This window comes from Melopsittacus undulatus, chromosome 8 (assembly GCF_012275295.1).
Source record: "Melopsittacus undulatus isolate bMelUnd1 chromosome 8, bMelUnd1.mat.Z, whole genome shotgun sequence".
Taxonomy (NCBI): Eukaryota; Metazoa; Chordata; class Aves; order Psittaciformes; family Psittaculidae; genus Melopsittacus; species Melopsittacus undulatus.
In genome coordinates, this window is record NC_047534.1 from 21,926,973 (window position 1) to 21,947,309 (window position 20,337).

Here is a 20,337-nt window from a genome sequence, read left to right on the forward strand (position 1 = left end):
TAGTCCTGCATTTCATGTACTTGAATAGGGCTTGGTTTGCTATTTACAAAGGTAATTGTTATTTGACCTGTAGGAAAACGAGTGTGTTGAGTGCTCACACAATTAGTCAGTAGCTGAAAGCTTCAGCAAATAGCAAAAGCTGAATGTGCTAAACATAGAAGAGGGAATTAGCATGTTATGCTTGCTCCATTGTTTTGAAGATTACATTTCTTTCAGGCAGTCTGAAAGTTTGAACTGCTCTCCTCCAAAACAGTATTTAGTCTGTAATTGCAGTGTGAACATCTCACTAGCTAGCCCTAGCCTGTGGAAATGGGTAGAGAAATGGGAATGTGTTTTTATCACACCTACTATACTGGTAGAGACCCATATTACTGGCTTGACAGTAGGTAGTTGATTCTTTTATGCTAATAGTCAAGATGAAGAAAATTTAAAAGGTAAATGGTCAGCACAGATTCTGATTTTATTTTTAAATTCTTAACTTTTTAATGATCTAATACCTCATCATCTAACTGTGAATGAATATAGGTGTTGCACAGTGAGCTCCTCTGCCTGTAACAGGCTGCCAGTGGTGCACAGCATTGCTCTTCAGGCCCCTCTTCCAAAAAAGTTCCAAAACATGTTGGAGAGCAGTGCAGGGGTAGTGGGTAGAGGGCAAGAGGATCTGCCTCACCAATGGGAGAGCTGGAGGCAGTGGATAAGGGAACATTAGATTTTACATTTGAGAAAATAAATGTTTTCCTTGGAAAATGTCCATTGAAAAAGAAGATGGAGTTGGGATATAGAAATAGGTCTGTAAGTACCATGCTGATCCTTAAGTACTATGTACTAGCCTTGCTTCCTTAAGGGCTTAATCCAAACAGAGAAATGCTGAAAAGGTTGAAATAAAAACTAGGACAGTTTTTAGGCTTGTGTTGTACGTTGCCAGATACCAGGAAGTAGTCTTAAATCTCTAGATTAATAAAATTACTTGCTTTGCATAATCATAAATGACTTACTACAGTCTTGTAGTAAGTCTGTTAAAAAGGGTGAAGTGCAGTGTAATTTGTGGATTAAATTTTGCCCTTGAATGTTTGAAGCTCGTTATAGGGAGTCACACTGTATATTCTGGGAAGAAATTTGATGCTATTATTATGAATTGGTCTTTCACAAAGCTGATACAGTAGTGACTTAAATTTCCTGTTGGAACATCACGTTTAAAGTTACTCTTCCAGCAAAACAGGTGGAATTTCTCATTGTCACAGGCAGGGGAAGGCAAAGTCAGATGTTTAAAGTGTGGCTGGTTGGACTAGGTAGCCCTTGTATAATCTGACATTCCTATATACCAGTTCTTCCTTAGAAATACAATATGCCTAAGCTCATTCTGTAGGTGCTGGATTTGTGGTGGAGACACTCTTGTATGTTAGCCTTCACGAGGGTAACACCCACTTCTTGAGTGAAAGCAGTCAGAATAGGAATACAACCAGCATTACAAACTGATAATCTGTTCTAAACTTCATGTTTTCCTTCAAGGACAAAAATACAGTATTAATGTCAATCATCTAATGCTTGTCCACTAATCACTGCCTGTGTCTATAACAGGAAAACCAAGAAATGTAAGACAACTGGTGGTGGGTCCTGGAGGCAGTATGTGCCCTCTCTGGTGATAGGCTTTCCCCATCCATGTGGCATCCCTGAACCAGGGCTGCCAGGATGTTTGCTTGGGAGTGGTGATCTAAGAAATGCAAAGAGATGCCTCAAGGAGGTATAGAAGCTCTGCCCCTCTGGCTCTGGGGGCTTCATAAAAACTCTCCATTGAGAGAGAGACACAGTAAGCATTGGCCAATAGTGGTTTTTCTTTTCCTTCATTTTTAAGGAATCCTGCCAGTCTCCAGCCTCCTAACATCAATGGTACCAGGATTTCTGAGGTTTTCAGATATCAGTATCAGACCACTTGTGTTGATTTATCAAATATGTAACACTGACTTGAAGTCCTGATGTGGTCAGTGGCTTCTCATATATTGGATGATTATGTAGAAAATATTTTGTTGTTTGAGTCATAACACTTGCAAATAAGAAACAGCTTTTTTTTTCCTTAGAAAATATTTTGCTTTTCAAGGTCTTTGGTTATTGGAAGTGCATGTATGGATAATGGATAAGTACCCTCTGTGCTTTTGTCTTTTGATGTTGCTTGGTGACAATGCTGCCAGGCACTAATAAAGTTGCTATAATAAGCACTTAAGTGGAATTACCTTTTACTTGTGCACTTACCTCATGCTGTATACAGTTACTGAGGTCAGTCTAGGTCACTTCTGCTTAGTAATAGTTGTCATTGGGATTTTGGGTGACAGAGGGCAGGGAGAGAGCCTTCACAGCCCCATCAGCTACATCTAGGAATTTGTTTTGTGTTCTAACATTGGGTGGATGTGCAAAACACTTTTTACATGGCTAAACCTTGCCTTACCTGCTTACAGCTTTTCATTTTGAGCTTTTAAAAATATTTTGTGTCTTGTTCTTGAATAACTATAAGGTGATGCTTTCTGTGGGTGGCAAAGCCATGGATTAATTTTACTTCACTTTCACAAAGAAAGGATTTATACTTGAGATTCATTCTGCGAGTTTTGGTTGTGGGATCTCCTCTTACTGAAGACTTTTCTTGAGTAAGTACAAGCAGGCAGGCAGCTGTACTCTGTGCTAGGCGTACAAACCAAGATTCATTTGTTCTTTTCCACTCAGTGACCAAGGATAGAAGGCATTTGCAGGGGATGGGAGGTGTAGATTGAGAGTTCTGACTCTTCAGTGAGAGTTTAATCCTTTTTGTTGTATTGTAACAGGTGCTGAGGAACCTGAAAAGTTACACTTGTTGTCAAAAAAGGGTGAAGTAAAGCTGGGAGATGTCTTTTTTGGACTTCACAGTGGAGGAAAAATTTAAAATACAAGCGTTTACTTTCCTGCAATTAGAAGTAGGTCAGTGTCAGACTCCTTAGTTTGTGTCCACAAAAGCCTTCTGTCTTAACAATCCTACAGTTACTACAGATGCTTTTTAAAGGTGAAGAAAGGTGCTCTACTCACAAAAAGCTGTGAGAAAGTGGCAGTAGGATACGTCCCATCCCTGAGGGTGTGTTGGGTTAGTGTGTCTTACTGCAAGGGTTAGAGGTATTCTTTGTAGCATGGACATGCTGCCTCCTGGTTTTGAGTTCAGTGTTATTTCAGAGCATTGTTATTTCTATAATCAATCATTTCTTTGCTCAGCTATCATTTAACTGAACAGTTTGCAGAAAGAATCTGAAAATTGTGTATGCCAGGTATAATTAGGATTAATTTTCTGTAAACCTGGATTTTCTGGAATCCTTTTAATACTGCTCCAGTTCAAAAGCAATACAGACAGCAATACAGACATGGTCTGCCATGTATGCCATTAAAAGTTTTCCTGCAAAACTGGTTTGAATTCTCTCATTTTAATCAGTCTTGTTCAGGAGTGAGAGAAAGAGGGATGTTCTTTTAGGGCTCTTGGAGGCTGGGCTGTTGCAGGAGTATGGAATCTGGGAAGCAGCAAACAGGACAGGCAGTGCACAGGTGCAGTACAGGATGTATTTATTTTAGACCTTCTGCAGATGAATTAGTGTTTCTTAGCACTTGCATTAAAAATTCTCTTGTGCTTTAGAATGGGAATGTTACAGAAATGGTATAATTAATACCTGGTGCAAAAGGATGCTGTTTGTTGCCTACCACTGTGCTTCGTGGGGGAAAAGGAAACCCTTTCAGAGCTGCTTCTGTGGCTCTCGTGTTACACACCGTAATAAAAGCTGTGAATCCTTAAGTAAACAAAGAGCAAGGAGGTTTAAAATGGAGTTTTGATGCTTTGAAAAATGCAACACAGCATCACGAATCCTTACTTTATTAAAGGGTCTTTATTCCAATGCACACAAGCAACTTACAAAGGCACTGTCAGTCTTCCTTGTTTCTTCAGAGTGTCTCTACCTCATGCCTAGCATGTTAACATAACAGGAGCTAATAAATACATGCAGGGTGCCAGTCTGCCTGCTGTGTCTGTCTTGTGCTATTCTTTGTCTTGTCTGAAAGGCAACATGTTACTTCGAGACTAGTTTTCACCCTCTATCCTTGCAGTGTGTGTGCTGTCTGAATGACACAAGTGCCCAGATGTGAGTGTGGTTTGGGCCCTCCTGGAGGAGAGCACCAGAGCTGGGGTCCTCTTTTGAAAAACAGGGTCTCTATGGTTTATTTATTATTCTCTTGTTCAACATCAGCATATTATAATAAAGTGTACTTTGAGAAATAAATATTCAAACATAATGCATTTATTAGTCTATTAGTTTTTTTTTAAATATGGTATCTTACCCTTAATTTACTAAATCCTGATCTAGAGGCTTTGGTATTTAAGTCAGTATATGTACTTAAGGCAACAGTGTCTTGAAGAGGCTAAGTCTAGGTCTCCAAACTGGAATGCAGGAAAGCAACTTCACCTACTGGTACCTAAACTTTGGCCCTAGTGGAAGTGAAAACTAAATTAGAAACAACAACAGCAAACCCAAACCCACTAATTTTGAGAAAACAAAGTACATGATTTTTCTATGTTTAATTATATTTTTGTGACATTATGTGGTGTTACATCATAATGGGTTTTAGGCAGCCAAAGTCGAAACTGGAATGCTATAGTAGTGTATGAAGAATATATTCTTACTATTCTAAAATAGTTTCTTAAGTGATCTGTTTTTTTTCTGCTTCCCTGTAGATTAAAGCAAAAAATTATGACAAAGTGGAAAAGGTGAGTCCTATCAATATGTAATATATCTGTATAGAAAGAACACGTATCCTGTGATTAAGCTAAAACAGATTGGAAAGAGCTATAGTGTTGCTGAATGCTCTATTAAAAACACAGCTAAATATCACTAAAATCAATTTGTTGTTGCTACCAAGCTGTAATCAGTGAAATGCGCAGAGGAATTTCTCTGCTTAATTCTCTCCAGCTCCCTTGCATAGCACAGATAAGCTTTAGTCCAAAGAATGAGTAGTTTAACTTATTCTTTCTTACAAATCTCACTCATAATTACAAAGATTATTTTAATTCATACTGTATAGCTTTGAAAGTAGAAACCTAATTTCTGTATCTGGAATCCTGATCACGTCTTCTTGATGTATTAAACAGTTATTTCAGCGATGCCTTATGAAGGTTTTACACATTGATTTATGGAAATGTTACCTTTCCTATGTTCGAGAAACCAAGGGGAAGCTCCCTAGTTACAAGTAAGTTAACAGACTCGCTCTGAATTATTTTAGTTTTATGGTGAATCTCTTCCTGATTATTGACTAGTGGGTGGGGAGGAGCCTGGATGGCAATCCTACCTGGGGATCATCTGGTAGAGTGTTGGGGAGATAATAGATAATCTGCATTTAGAAAACATTTCTTTGAAGTTTCTTTACTTGAGCTTGCTGGGTAAAATTGGTTCCATAGTCCGGATCTATATAACAAGGAGAAAGGGACAAGAGCAGGGAATAGCTGGCATATCCATGCTGGTCCCTGCAGATGAGATTGATGCTTGAGCCAGTCTGAAGCATGCTTCTTCCTCAGTCAGGTCCTTTTGCTGTCCTTCCCTTTAGTGTCCTGTTTAGGGTCTTTACAAAAACTCATCACTGATTCCAGCTGAGGTCCTGTATTTAACTAGCAGTAGTAGTAAGTTCTGTAGTAAGAGAAAGTTTCAGAATGCATAAAAAGGCATTAAAAATCAGGGTATCAGAATTTTGGGGTGCAATAATCTTTATCACTTTTCAGTTCTACACTGTGCTTGTTTATAATCCTGTTTGAGGTTTCAAGAAATACCAGTGCCTCTCAGAATCTATAAGCAGCTTCTTCCCCAGCCCACCATAATTTCTGTGTACTATAACTGGCAAGGCAACTGTTGCATCAACAGAAAAAAAAGAAGGGTTTTTTAAATTTAGTTTTACAAGACTGTTCTGAAAAAGTGCCAGCACACACCCTCAGACTTTTGATCCACTTGAAATTTCCTCTTTTATTCCTTGAGGTATGGTTGAGGAGGTAGCAAGGTACTGAAAGATGTCTGAGTAAAAGAAACTGGGAGAAAACTGGGAAAGAGAAAAAGCTGTTTTCATTGAAACTTGACCAAGGAAGTACTCTGTGAATGTTTTAATGTGGGGAAAAATACTTTGGATTTGGGGGGATAACAGATAATGTGAAAGTTTTGGGGCAGTTTCAACACAGGGGAAACCACAGCCTTGTGTGTTCCTGCAGAATTACAACAGGGTTTGTGGAATTCTGAGAAAAAAAAAGAAACCATGGGTACATCTGTCAGCTGAGATGATACAAAGAGCAGTTGGTTTCTGTCTTCTCAGCTTCACATAGTATATGTGGATTTTCACTTCCTTGAGGGACAGGTTCTCAGGAGCTGTTAGGATGCTAGATGGCCACCAATAGGTCTACATCATTTTCTTCAACTAAAAATGAATAAATGCAGAATTTAAAGCTACCTGAATGCCAGTTTTTACTCTCAGCCCTTGATTCTTTTCATGCCTCAAAGTTTGGTTAGAATTTGCTGCACAAAAGAAAGCTCTTAAATAAAGATTTTTCAAACTACTAAACACTTGCTCTATGGTCTTTGCGGTTTGTTTTTTTTTTTTTCCTCAGAGAAAAAATGGCTCAGGCATATGATTTTGCTCTGGATAAGATTGGCATGGAAATCATGTCATACCAGGTATGTTTTTTTTATCCAAACACATTTAATATCTGCCTTTATAACAAGTACAATTAAACATTGGTTTCATTATATTTTTTTCTCACATAGATCTGGGTGGATTACATCAATTTTTTGAAAGGCGTGTAAGTACCTTAAAAGACTATTTTGAAGCTCAGTTACTGTAATCTTGATGTTCATGCTGGTTATGATCTGTAATAGCTGACATTCATCTCTCTCCCCACTATTTAGAGAAGCAGTAGGATCTTATGCAGAAAACCAGAGGATAACAGCTGTCCGTAGGGTTTACCAGCGTGGTTGCGTGAATCCAATGATAAACATAGAACAGCTCTGGAGAGATTATAACAAATATGAAGAGGTAATCAAGAACATGATCTTTTTCTTTTATTGTGACATTAAGAAAGAAATAACAATTGTATAATCAAGTATGGTACCCAAACCCTGTCCACTAAATAGTTGTACATAAACGCAATGACCGGGAGTATAAACATGGTTTGAGTGTGCAGCATGTACCAAGGCCTGTGCCAAAACTCTGCAGGTACCTGAGTGAATTTTTTGATTTGTTGTAAACACTTTCCATAGGGTACATTTAACTGACCCATTTCACTGGTGGCCCGATGGATTTGCTAGTGGATTAGAAATCATGGCATTCAATGATAGAGAATATATTTAATGGAAGCTAAAGCATATCATCTGGCAGCGAGGGCTTGCTTCCCCAAAGAGGCACTCCCCTTCTTCAGTTGCAGTTGAACGGGATAAAATGGCATTCAGCTGTGATGCTTTGGACTTCCTTCACAGTATTAAGTTACATGGGCTCAAGTACATATTAAATGCTCCTCACCATTCTTCACCTGAAGCCATTACAGCATCAATTCGAGTGAGTCTGCTACCACGTTGTCTTCAGCAAGGGTAACCTCAACTCACTGGCCTTGCAGGCCAATTCGTAGCTGCACCTTTACAGTGTGTTTGTAAACACATTTGGTAGCAGCTTGTTAAAATATCCCAGTCAGTAGACGTGAGAATGCAGCGCCAAGGGTGGATGCACTCATATTCAGCACTGTCAAGCAGAGATGCTCATACAGCACTCCCTTTTCCTGCCTATTGCATTCAGGCTTGCAGGGACCAGCATGCTATGGGGCAGCTGTGCACTGAGCAGGAAAGAAGGCCCAGTTTCACTTTCCTTCTTGCCCATTAGTTGTAGGTTTGGTGACCTCTGACATTAATAGGGCCACTGTAGTAAGCCAGTGGGAGTACCTCTGGGCATCCACAGCCATGAGCATGTACTGTAATCCTGAATCCCACTGTATTCAGGGGTACCACAGATAACCTGCTGACCACCAGGGAAGGCAGCCAGTGGTGTGCCTTCTCCTGAGTAGGAAAATACACGGTATAACTTCCCTGTAAACCTCTTCCCTCCCACACAGCAAATGAAGGCTGTCACTGCTGATTCCTGCTACTTTCATTAATATGTAGGCAGACTGCCAAAATGATAGCTGAAACCTATCCTACATTTGTTCCATACCTTCTTTGAGCTGAAGCAGCTCTGGCTGACAGTGGTAGTGCACACCTTTGGCTGTTCAGAAGTGCAGTAAGCCAGGGGCTAGGGCTCTGCTTGGACACAGATTTCTGCACATGCTGTTCTGGCCAGCCTGGCCTCAAGCAAGAGTTGCTGCTCATGGGTGTGCTGGCACAGGGAAGGAACTGCTCCTCACGAGAAGAGCTCATTGAGGGGTCATTTATTCCCCACATCAGTAGCTTAGCAACACAGAGATCATGTGCAGCTCTCAGTATGAAAGGTTACTGGCTATTTGTTGCAATTAAAATACTCAAGTTTCCCTTTAGCTCAGTAGGTAGCCACCAGGTAGCAGTGTCAGCCTGTCAGCCACCACTGTCTTTAATTAGACAAATGGTCAAAAGTGGTAGCACCCCTGGTGAGACAGACAAGTGACAACCTTTGGCTGATGAAGTTGTGCCTCATGAGGCTGGGAGCACTTCCCAGGAGAACATGCTGTGTCCTCAACGTGCTCCTGGGTTAAATGGAACATTGCTGGCTTTGTGTGCTAACTGGCTCAGATAGCTATCCCAGACAGTGCTCTGCGTGATTCCAGGTGGTACCTCTGCTTCCATAGCGGAAACCTGGCTCAGCTGCCTGTTTGGAACAGGACTGAAAGCTGCGCTCCCCTTCCTCAGAGTTCTGGCAAGCCATACCAGCAAACTCCACCCAGTTGCAGGCATGAACAGAAGGGTGGTTGCTTATCCTGCTGTAAGAGCAGTGCTTTGAGATGGTGTTCATGCCTGGGACACCGTGACCAGGCCTGTATTGCTGAAGCTGAGCTGTGAGGTGTGCCTGGGGCCTGCCTGCCCCCAAATCCCCTACTGCTCTTGCTCAGCAGCATGGCAACACTCCTCTGCATGGCCATGCAGTCCTGGAGGGGTGTCATTTATTGCAGTGATGGGTGTCAAGTCTCTCAGCTGACAGAGGTACACACATGGCAGGTATGAAAGCTGTCAGCTACTTCAGGAATGGGGGAGAAGGGAGAGCTTTGAGCTGGGAGGTCAGTCTGTTACTGTTTGTCAAAGAACACTTGAATTGCTCATATGCTATCTCAATCTCCATGGGGCGAACAGCAAGGCAGGGAGCTTTACTGACTAAGCACAGATTGACAGCCTGTGACTGAAAAGGAAAAATGTAAATCACCAATAGTTTCTTTCCACTTTCTCCCCCAGCAGATTCATGTAAATTTCATTGTGTTTTTGAAAGGTGTAAGTGAATAAAAATCTTTATATTTTTGCTATGTCAGTTGGATTTTTAGTACTGAGTTAATTCTAATGAGTAAGTTCTTGCTCATATGTTTATTATGAGAAATGCAGTACCTTTCACAGTAGTATTCTAGAATAACTTTGTCCTTGATGCTCACTTTTGCATTCCCTTTAAAGCCCTTTTCTGTATGAAATGAGATTCAGTATTTCTAAAGCGAAATTGCACATTCCCAGTTGCTCTTTTCACCCTTCCCCAGGGCATCAATATTCACTTAGCTAAGAAGATGATTGAAGACAGGAGTAGAGACTATATGAATGCACGACGTGTAGCAAAGGTAAAGCCTTGCGTTGACTTCCCTTTATTCTATTAAATTCTACAAACAAGCATTAAACTTGGGTCTTATTTTCAAATAAAAGCATGTGTTAGACTAATGAGGTTGCTATGCGATAATATATTTATCAGTTTTATAAAGCATAACCTGAAATAAGTGTTTAAAGTGTTTAAATCTGTTGTTAGAAACATTGCTGCTTCACTGTTTTAGGAATATGAGACAGTGATGAAAGGCCTGGACCGCAATGCTCCCTCTGTCCCCCCACAAAATACCCCCCAAGAGGCTCAGCAGGTAGACATGTGGAAGAAGTACATCCAGTGGGAAAAGAGCAATCCCCTGCGTACAGAAGATCAAACTCTCATAACAAAAAGAGGTAATTCGATACTGTGCTAGGACATGTAGAATTGTATTTGTTAGCTCTATTAAAGACCTCCAGCATAACTAATGATCTGAGTTAGTGTTTGGAGCAGAAGTTAATCAAGTTTCTTGAACTAGGGGATGCTATGGTCATGTGCCACTGAACTTTCACTGGAGGTCAGGAAGTGGTGGATCATAGCCGGATTCTATGGCTGATGTTCTTGAATAAGCTCTGCTGGGAGGAGACAGGTTTTAGCGCTGATTATGATTAATAAAATTCCTTGCAGTATGAGACTGTAATCATTGTATTCAAAGCCATTTAATGTTAGTATTGTCCAATTTATTTGCTGGGTTTGTATTTCATACTTCTACTGTGCAAAATGATACCATTTCTGCCATAATACAAGGGGTACTTCTTATCTTTCACACACAGTTATGTTTGCCTATGAGCAATGCCTTTTGGTTCTGGGACATCACCCAGATATCTGGTATGAAGCTGCACAGTACCTCGAGCAATCTAGTAAACTGCTAGCCGAAAAAGGGGTAAGCAGATTGACACTGGTTTTCTTTCTTCCTTCATTGCTTCAATGTGGTGTACTGTTAATTTTTCCTCAAATAATTAAGAACTAATTAGGGGGGTGTGAAAAATACTTAGTACCATGAGCTGTCCAGAATTTAAAAATATTTGCATTTGAGATAAGAATTATGAAAAACTATTTCAGTGTTGGCCAGTTTTACGTCTGGGGGTGGGTTTTGGTCTGACTTTGTGATTCTTTAGGTACTGGGGAGATTTTATCTCTTTATTGGAGCACTGCATGGAAGTTCACTGGGACTTCTCACACATAGAAGATATTCCATAGATTGGCCTGCATTGTCATAGATGCTGAACAATTACATTATACTTATTTTATAACAGGACATGAACAATGCTAAACTTTTCAGTGATGAGGCTGCTAATATTTATGAAAGAGCGATCAGCACTTTATTAAAGAAGAATATGCTTCTTTATTTTGCATATGCAGATTATGAAGAGGTGAGCAAAAATAGTGATGTACTGATGTTAAAACCCAAAGACATCTCCCATTGATAATGTCATCTATTTGAAACATGCTGAGTACACAGAAGTCTACGGAAGTAACTTTCTGATTCTTCTAGCCTTTCAGTGTTTCTGATACTTGGCTGACAAATTGGAGAGAGAAAATCCATAGTGTTCAGTCCAAAAATTTTTAAAATCTACTGTCTTTCCACTTAAATATTAACTGTATTTCTCAAATTGCTATGAGCTTGAAAGCTTGGTAGACTTATTATATTTACCGGAGCATCAGCTTCTTCATTTTTAAAATGGGAATAAAGTATAACTTTCATGTCTAATTCTTGGGGGATTTAATGTTTGTCTTTGCATGGCTGTGATGGAGGATGGGAGGTTCTTTTGAGAAATCTCTTTACTCAGGCTGCCACCTTGCTGCACAGCCTCACTAATGAATAATTATGCCCTGACACGGTTGGGTTTGCAGATGAGCCATCATGAGCAAAATCTGTTTTCCACTGATCAGATAAGGACTATGGAGTTCTCTGCAGGACGTGTTTTGCCCACTTATCATAACATGGAAAAGTCTTTGCAGGAGGATCCTGAGGACAGCAGCAAAAAAAACCCCAAACCAACCCAAACCTTTGACTTTTAAGCAAAAAGCTTTCTTTGGCTTTCAGTGCAGCTATTTAGGGTTTTTAAGGTTACACAGTAAACCTTGGAGGGCTGCAGCTGGCAGGGAAGAGAATGATTATTTGAAATGTGAATGTTGGAAAAAAAGGGGTTTTCCTACCTGTCTGCATGTTACTTTTAGGTAGAGGTAAAGGAAATAGTCTTATTATCCCAAACACCCACAATCCCAGTTCTGCTGCAGTGTTACTATAGTGTAGAAAAAGACATCAGAAACTCTTGAAAACCATGTACGTAAGCACTAGTGAGAAATTAATGTGGGAAGTAAAGCAATGACTGCATGAGAGAAAATGCAGCGTGGAATAAAGGGACTGACAGTGTTCAACTGGGGGGAAAAGGGAACAGAAATATTGCAGGTTTTCCTTCAGACTGATTTTTGCATTCTCACAGGTGATTTGTAATAGTATTACCAAACAGTCTGTATTTCCTTTGTATTTACTTAGAGTCGTATGAAGTATGAGAAAGTACACAGCATATATAACCGGCTCCTGGCTATTGAAGACATTGATCCCACTCTGGTAAGATGACCGTAGCATTTTGTTTTTCCACATTTGCACTAATAGTCACTTGAATGCACACAAATAATGGGGAAGTACTTGCAGGAGTTCACTGGGTCACGAGGTGATTGAGCAGATGTGCTGAGATGACAAAATTGGATTAACATTTCAGCAAGGGTGATTTATTATCACCTTTAACTCACTTAGATGCACCAAGTTGTGCAGTTTTGTCCTCTCTCTTTTGGAAAATCTTTTAAGACAAGCAATGAAGATATGCGATATTAAAGATTTCATGATACAGCTCATCAGAATTAGTGTGTGTTTTGTTGGCTCTAATAAAATTGTGCTTTGCCTCCCTTTAACTGATTAAAAGCACGTTGCTTTTGCCCATAGTCCTCCCTATGCTGAAATACATTATCCGGTGTACATGTAGCTTGCATATAAATTTGTAATGCACAATATGAGTATCAAGGAGTATTGCTGTACAGCTGCTTAAGTTCTGTAATAAACAACATTGTCTATAGTGCCAGCTGTGGTAGCACAGAACAAATGGTGTGAGAAGTGACCTGCCCTCAGAAAGTCAGTTTATAAATAGATGTGACAATGCATGAGAAGGAAAAAGAAGGTCTAGGGTCTAAAATTAAACAACGGGTCAGTGTCAGAGGAAAGGTATTCCTTTACTGACACTTCCTAGTTATTAAAGACACATCACAATGCTTCCCAAGTGCATGTGTTTTCTGAGAAATGATGTCCTAATTCCTCCTATTTGAAAATGCTCTTGTGATCTAATTCAGAGTGGAGTAAAGTTAAATCCCAAAGAAATGCAGATTGCAAATTGGCAACTGAATTAAACAGGACATTCATTATTTCCTTGATCAGCTATAAATATCTGTAGGACAGTTTGTGTCTTTGTATAATGTACAGCAAAATGCTTCATTGGGCCTTTGGGCTGTTCTTTAGCCTTATGGATGTCTTAACTTCTTTGGGAAGTTACAATTTTTGCAGTAAGCCTCTAGTTTCCTGAAGGCACCAGTTTATGTAAATTGCATCCATCTCCCCTTCCTTAAAAAATCTGTGTATGAACTGCTGGCATTTCAGGGCATCAGTCTTGGGTATATTCCATTTAAAAAATCCCAAAATATATAAAAAGCTTTGCCTCAGAATTTCTAGCAGACTACAGAGGCACAATAGAGTCTTGTTTCTGTTAGAACTTTTTAGTTGTGTTTTGTGAGGGATTATTTCAGCTATGGTAAAGAACTCTTATATTCTAGTATTCTTTGTCAGGACTGATGCTATATAAACATTAATATGCACCTTAGGTCTATATCCAATATATGAAATTTGCAAGGCGAGCAGAAGGCATAAAATCTGGAAGAATGATATTTAAGAAAGCAAGAGAGGATGCCCGGACCCGCCATCACGTCTATGTTACAGCAGCTTTAATGGAGTATTATTGTAGTAAGGTAATCATAGATACTGAGTTCGATACTAAAGCAGTGTCAGGAGGGTGTGTAGCTCACCAAAGGCAATAATGTTTTTCTTCTTAAATGTTTGCAGGATAAGTCTGTGGCCTTTAAGATTTTTGAGCTAGGACTAAAAAAATACGGGGACATTCCAGAATATGTACTGGCATATATCGACTACCTTTCTCATCTTAATGGTAAGTTTCATGCTTTGAGAGGTCCAATGAAGCATTCATCTGTCTTCTCTGTGAGTTTAAAGGCCAAGGTTTTATAATTTAGTTTACATTTTATATTTTAGTTTTAATTCTTCTTGAAGAGCAACAAAACCTCTTCATGAAACTCAGCAATTAATTTGAAAACCAAACCTGCTGGTTTGTCCTTACTGCAGTTCTAGATGTACAGATATGGAATTAGATCTTGACTCTGCCGAATAGAGGAGAGCTAACTTTCCAAACTGTAACTCCCTGCTTGCACTGCAGCAGTTTGACAGCATCTGTTGTGAAGAGTGAGAAGGACACCAAAAAATCTAAATCCTGAGGAAAAAGTTCTGAAGAGAAGTGATGGATTAGTTGGTCCTGACTAGAATTAATGTAGATTTGTTCTCCTCAAATAGATGAGATGAGCAGGATGTAAAAGCAGCATTACAAATATTGGTCCTGCTCAGAAGTTGCTGGGGAGATGGTTTGGATGCAAATAGCAGGGCATGGGCACAGCTGTGGAGTGGGTGGTGGATGTGGTGGAAATTCTCTACGTGAGATTCCCTGATGCAAGAGTTCACAGGGATGTTATAAGAAGACTGAACTGCTGTGGGAAGCAGGGGCTGGTAAAGACCTGGAACTGCCCTGGTCCTCGTTTCATGGGGAGTTAGAGAAGAGCGGTTCATCCCAGTCTCTTCCTCTGCCTAGCTCAGGTTTGTGAGCTTGCCTCCGTGCGGCTGGAGTGAGCAGTGGCTGCAGGTAGCTCTATTGCGGGATCTTCTGGAGCTCCTGGTGCATTCTGCAGGCACCAGACACATGAGTCTCCCCTGTCAGTCTGCAGGACCTTTGTTTTTTCAGGCTCTAGAAGTTTGAACAGATTGAAGCTTTATTTTTTGTTTTTTAGTTCTGTGAGCCATGAACAGAGGTCTTTTGCAAGTCAAAGTATATTGGATTTTGTGAGGAATTATTTCAGGCCTACATGAGTATTTGCAGTGCCTTTCCATAGACTGCCTTTGGGAAAAATTACCTTAAGATTTGCCATTGTGTTGCTGTGTGTCAGCAACCCAGCTGACTTTATTGAAAACCAAGAAGATTGGTCTCTGAACTCCTGTACATGTAAGAAATGGCAAAACATGCAGAGACAGGTCAGAAGCCAGCAGGTTTAACACCAAAACCACCAACCAGACCTCATACTTTTGGGAGGACTTCCAAGGAATATAGAAGTGATTACTGTTGTCCTCATTTAAAAGGGGAGTAATGAATTGAAATGTCAGATTTTAAGTTATCGAGATAAGCTGCTGTAATTACAGAAAATGGGAAAAAAACCCAGAGATCCTGAAAAAATGCCAAGGAATAGCTGTGCTCTTATAAAAGAACCTGTGGTAGGATGGGTTTGTGGCTATCAACAAAAATAGACTTTCAAATAACAAATTCACAGTAGAATTTAACAGTGGTAACATTTCATGTAGGCCTTCAGACTTTCTTCCTACTTTACTGAACTTCAAATCCAGGTATCAGAATGTCAGCCTTATATTTAATACAATGTACACATTTCTTTGAATGGACATGATTTTAAATTGCCTTTAATATATTATACTCAGTGTGATTTTTCTTTTTTTTATTTTTGAAGAGGACAATAATACAAGAGTTTTGTTTGAGCGCGTTTTAACTTCAGGGAGCCTTCCACCTGAGAAATCTGGGTATGTCTGCAAAAGCAGTTTCACTACACTAAAAAAGATACATAACCCCTTTCAACTGTAAACATCCCAAAGAAATCAGAAACATGAACAGCAGGATAGAATTAGGTGCAGATGTTCCTTCCCATCTTCATGCTGTGTAAAATAGCAAGTACTGTGACAGATTTGTGGAAGTTCCTATTCCACTTGCAGAGAAATTCATCAATTTATTGACTTTAAAACCTCATTGACACAGGATTACTGAGGATAGAGTGCAGAAGCCTCCTGCACAGTAAGGATGCAGTGGTCTGAGCAGTTGGCATGGCTATTGACATATATCATTCACCAGAGATGCTTTAAGTAGATGGGGAGAGGGAGTCAAGAACATCATCTCTGTTAGAGAAGGCAAGTCAGGAATTTATTGAGGAGAATCTGAATGACTCCCAGACAGCTGAACACAAAACAGGAAAAGACCCAGGAAAGACTTGGATTAACCACTCATCACCAGACTTTCATTACTACTTGTTAAACTTATTTCTCTGAAAAAAATGTTTACCAAACCCTTTGCAGTCCAAGTGTTCACCAGTATTCTGGTAGATGCAGGCAGCAAAACTAAGGAATTGGATGTCGCACTGCTGTGCACATTCACTCTGCACTTTAGTTCTTACCTTTCATGAGAAGTACTTTTATGTCCATTTTAAAAGTGAGAAAAAACCTAGAATTTGAAAGGTGAATCTTCTTTGAAGGTGAACTCCAAAGCTAAAATAGAAATTGAATCAAGTCCAGAAACATGGCCAGATGTTGCTTTAGTTGAGATTTTCCACAGAGAAATGAGCAATAACTATATATATTTTGGGCTATGTAAAATTCCAAAGTGCTGCCTGTTGTGCTACAGGGTATTGCTCTTGCCTGCTACACTATGCTATTCTGTGCAAATGAACTAAATCACAGTCTATATTGAAAAGTCCCTCACATAGCAGGATCAGAATGCAATTCTGTGTAGCAGGATGAGAGAAGTCTATTCGTGCATCTTGCACTGACGGTGACAGCTTACCTCAAAGGCTGAAGTCATACCAGTAGTCTTTCTTTACCATAACCAAGTCCTTCATGATCCATTTCAATAGATTGGAAGTTTTACAGAAACTTATAGCACCCTGGAAAGGTAACACATCTTACAGATGGATCTAAACGAAATAATAGAAGTACTCACATGTTCCCTGATTGCCTACTTTGAATCTTTCCTCTCGTGTGTTTTTTAATTGGGCTGTGATCAGTGATTCTTCCTCCTTCAGCAGCTGTCTCTTTATCTATTTTACAGGGAAATCTGGGCTCGGTTTTTAGCTTTTGAAAGTAACATTGGTGATCTGGCCAGTATACTGAAAGTGGAAAAACGGAGGTTTACAGCATTCAAGGAAGAATATGAGGGTAAAGAAACAGCTCTGCTGGTAGACAGGTACAAGTTCATGGATTTGTACCCTTGCTCTACTAGTGAACTGAAGGCTCTTGGATATAAGGTAAGTGGATAAGAACACTTAATTCTACTGTTGCTCTTTTCAGTTCTGGCAAACTTAAGCAATTCCTTGTTCAGGGCTTGCCTGACTTTTTGTCCCGTGACAGAAAAGCAGGTCAAGCAGGCCTCATATGCCTCCTCCTCATCATTGCCTTGTTGGGCATTGCTGGCCAGAGGCCAAAAGCAGCAAGGAACATGACTAACTTCTGGTGTTCATATTTACTTCTCATCTTCCCATGAAGAGGTCCATGTGAAAATGCCATCACCCTGCAGATACAGGCTTCCACTTGACTGAAACCTGAGCTCCTTCAAGAAGCAAAATTCTTTTGGAAGTTTGTAGAATCAGGTCATCTGTATGAAAACTCTGCTCACTTTGTTATCAAACCAAGCATACTGCAATCCCAATGGCTGCTGCAAGTGCCTGAGGAAAATTACCAGGGATCAGTGGCTGCCTGTGTTTCTTCAGTTGTTCACTATGGCTAAGTGCTTTGGTATTGCTATTCACAACTGGAAATCTAGGCCAGACACAGGTAGCTGGTGGTCTCCCATCTCATTTCTGACCACGTGTATTTTAACTACTATTTTAGTCATGTGGAAGGCCTTAATACTTTGGAAAACCACTAGAACAGAATAAAATGTTGATTTTTATTAGGTTTTTTAAGCATGATGTAAACCAGTCTGTCAGACAAACAGAAACAGATCCGCTGAGGAACTGCTGTTTCCCATTGGCATGACCAGGCAGAGAGCCTTCATGTCTCACAAACGTGAGGCCTCGGCCTCTGATTTTCTTGCACAGGAAAGTAATTTTTGAAAAATACAGAAGTCATCAAGGTTAGAAAAACAGCTGAATCATTGTCCTCACACAGATGTAAAATAGTGATGATACATAATAAATAATAAATAATAATGATAGGTGGAAACAAGAGTCACATTGAGCCACTGAATACTTTTAACATGATCAGGACGAAGTTATTTTGAAGTGAGAGTACGTCTTGCTAAATGCATGCAAGGTGGCATGTTCCCAAGAGCATTCAGCCCTTGGGCTGATTTCCGTTGCTTGTGACATGCCAAAATATAATCCTCTTTGAACTGATGCTTTGCATGCCTGCTGACTGCCTTATGCTTTCTTTCTTTTCCAGCTAAAGCAATCTAGGGAATGAAATGAGGGAGAAGTGGTAGCTGCGAAGGCCTAGTGGTCTGCACCTGTTCACCTAAATCTTTTAAACCCAAAAATCAGGAGCCACTCAATAATGACAGACATAGCTCCGTTCAGTAACAAAACCAACTGTTTCCACTCCCAGCTGGGACACTGTAGGACTAAAATGTTTGATGAAAACATGCAAGTTTTGCCCAGATGGTCTTCTAACAGGACATCGGAACTTACAGTGAACTGACAAGAGTGTGAATAAGCGCCTGGGCTAGTTTTGTTCTGTTATTTAAACACACAGTGTTATCAAGCTCAGGGGTTTCTCATTGACTTTCACAGGATGTCTCTCGTGCCAAGCTGTCAGCTGTAATTCCAGACCCTGTGGTTGCACCTTCCATCGTGCCTGTTCTCAAAGATGAGGTGGACAGAAAACCTGAATATCCAAAACCGGACACTCAACAAATGATTCCATTTCAGCCACGACACTTAGCACGTAAGTCAGATGGGGTTTTATTTCACCCAGTGGCAAATTACTAACCTAGCAAAGCTAATCACAGACTTTCCTAGTCTTCAGTCACCCAAACATGTACTTAAATTTGAGGCTGTTATTTAATTGGATTGCTAAAGGCATATATATTTTACTTAATACTAAGGTCACATGGAAATAAGTGCAAGAAGTTTGGGGTCTGGTAAATGGTAATAAGCAGTTATACATACTGCTCATAGACTTCAGATCACTGACTAAACATTATGTAATTAGTAGAGGCAGGTGTGACAGGGTAGTAATTATCTGTATCAAATAATAGTGCTGCTAAAGCAGTTCAGGTCTAGCTGTCTTGCACTGCCTTCATAGTGTTTCTGTCCTCAGCTCCAGGTTTACATCCCGTCCCAGGTGGTGTGTTTCCTGTTCCACCAGCAGCTGTAGTTCTTATGAAGCTCCTGCCACCTCCTGTTTGCTTTCAGGTTTGTTTTAATGAATTCTCAAGCTGTAGAAGAGTCTGCTTTGACAGAACCACAGTGTGCATCATTCCATTGAAAATAATTTTTCTTCTTCTTTGGTAACAAATTAGGGTCCCTTTGTTCAAGTGGATGAGCTCATGGAAATATTTAGAAGATGCAAACTGCCAGACAGTAAGTTATTTCTTGGCTCTGGAGTCTGTGATAGTGCTGCATATGACTTTGTTTTACGTATGAATATTTCTGTCTAAAACCCAGACCTCATTTACAGGTGTATAATTATTATTTAAGAGTATACTGTTGAATTAGCTGTATTTGTAGGTTGGAATCTGCATAGACACATTTGTACATTTAACTGTGGGAAGATCAAGAAGTCAGAAATCACTAGCTTCTACTTTAATAACATTCTGGTGGTAACCATTAAAAGAAAGAAATTAAGATTTTCAGAATATCCTTTAAAAGAAGCAAGGTGTTATTTGTAGCAGCATTGTAGCCATAGTATTAAATTGCACATCTGCAGTATGGGGAGTTTGTTGGAAGGCATAACTCTGAATGCACATTGCTGGGGTGCTTGACAACAATAGAACAGCAGTGTTTTCCAAGCTCCTACAGAAGAGATGAAGTTCTGAAACATATAACCAGGCCAGATCCACGTAAACTATGACTTTCATTCCCTCTGCTAGTTTCAGGAGCAAATGATCAGCAAGAATGCAAGCTGGGATAATAAAACATCTACTGAAATTATACATGGAATTTTTTAAGCCCTCTTTGTTGATAAGCAGAAACTGACTTGCTCTGTATGCATACTTTCTGATGAGTCATGAACTAGTTACACTGTTTCCCCAGCAGGATTTCCTCTTTTATTAAGCTTGCAAATGATCTCAGTTCTTGTGTAAAGGGAGGTCTCGAGCTGAAGCAGCAGCATTTACTTTATAATTAGTGCTTGCCATAGCTTAGTTTTCCACTGTCAGGACTTAATTCTTAACATTTATGGGAGTACAGGGTAGGAAAATGTCTCAT

At 39.9% G+C, this 20,337-nt stretch overlaps 1 protein-coding gene across 1 annotated transcript in view; it reads left to right on the plus strand.

Annotated features, from left to right (window-relative positions):
- Positions 1-20,337, plus strand: part of CSTF3 (cleavage stimulation factor subunit 3) — a 49,680-nt gene that overhangs the window by 28,536 nt on the left and 807 nt on the right. The window contains exons 4-20 of the mRNA XM_005150608.3: positions 4,730-4,762; positions 5,144-5,241; positions 6,638-6,704; positions 6,795-6,829; positions 6,936-7,062; positions 9,722-9,799; positions 10,007-10,169; positions 10,587-10,696; positions 11,070-11,186; positions 12,314-12,388; positions 13,687-13,830; positions 13,925-14,027; positions 15,658-15,727; positions 17,022-17,217; positions 18,700-18,853; positions 19,229-19,323; positions 19,431-19,491. Coding sequence (XP_005150665.2) covers positions 4,730-4,762; positions 5,144-5,241; positions 6,638-6,704; positions 6,795-6,829; positions 6,936-7,062; positions 9,722-9,799; positions 10,007-10,169; positions 10,587-10,696; positions 11,070-11,186; positions 12,314-12,388; positions 13,687-13,830; positions 13,925-14,027; positions 15,658-15,727; positions 17,022-17,217; positions 18,700-18,853; positions 19,229-19,323; positions 19,431-19,491 — 1,726 coding nt within the window. The remainder of the gene's footprint in view (positions 1-4,729; positions 4,763-5,143; positions 5,242-6,637; positions 6,705-6,794; positions 6,830-6,935; positions 7,063-9,721; positions 9,800-10,006; positions 10,170-10,586; positions 10,697-11,069; positions 11,187-12,313; positions 12,389-13,686; positions 13,831-13,924; positions 14,028-15,657; positions 15,728-17,021; positions 17,218-18,699; positions 18,854-19,228; positions 19,324-19,430; positions 19,492-20,337) is intronic.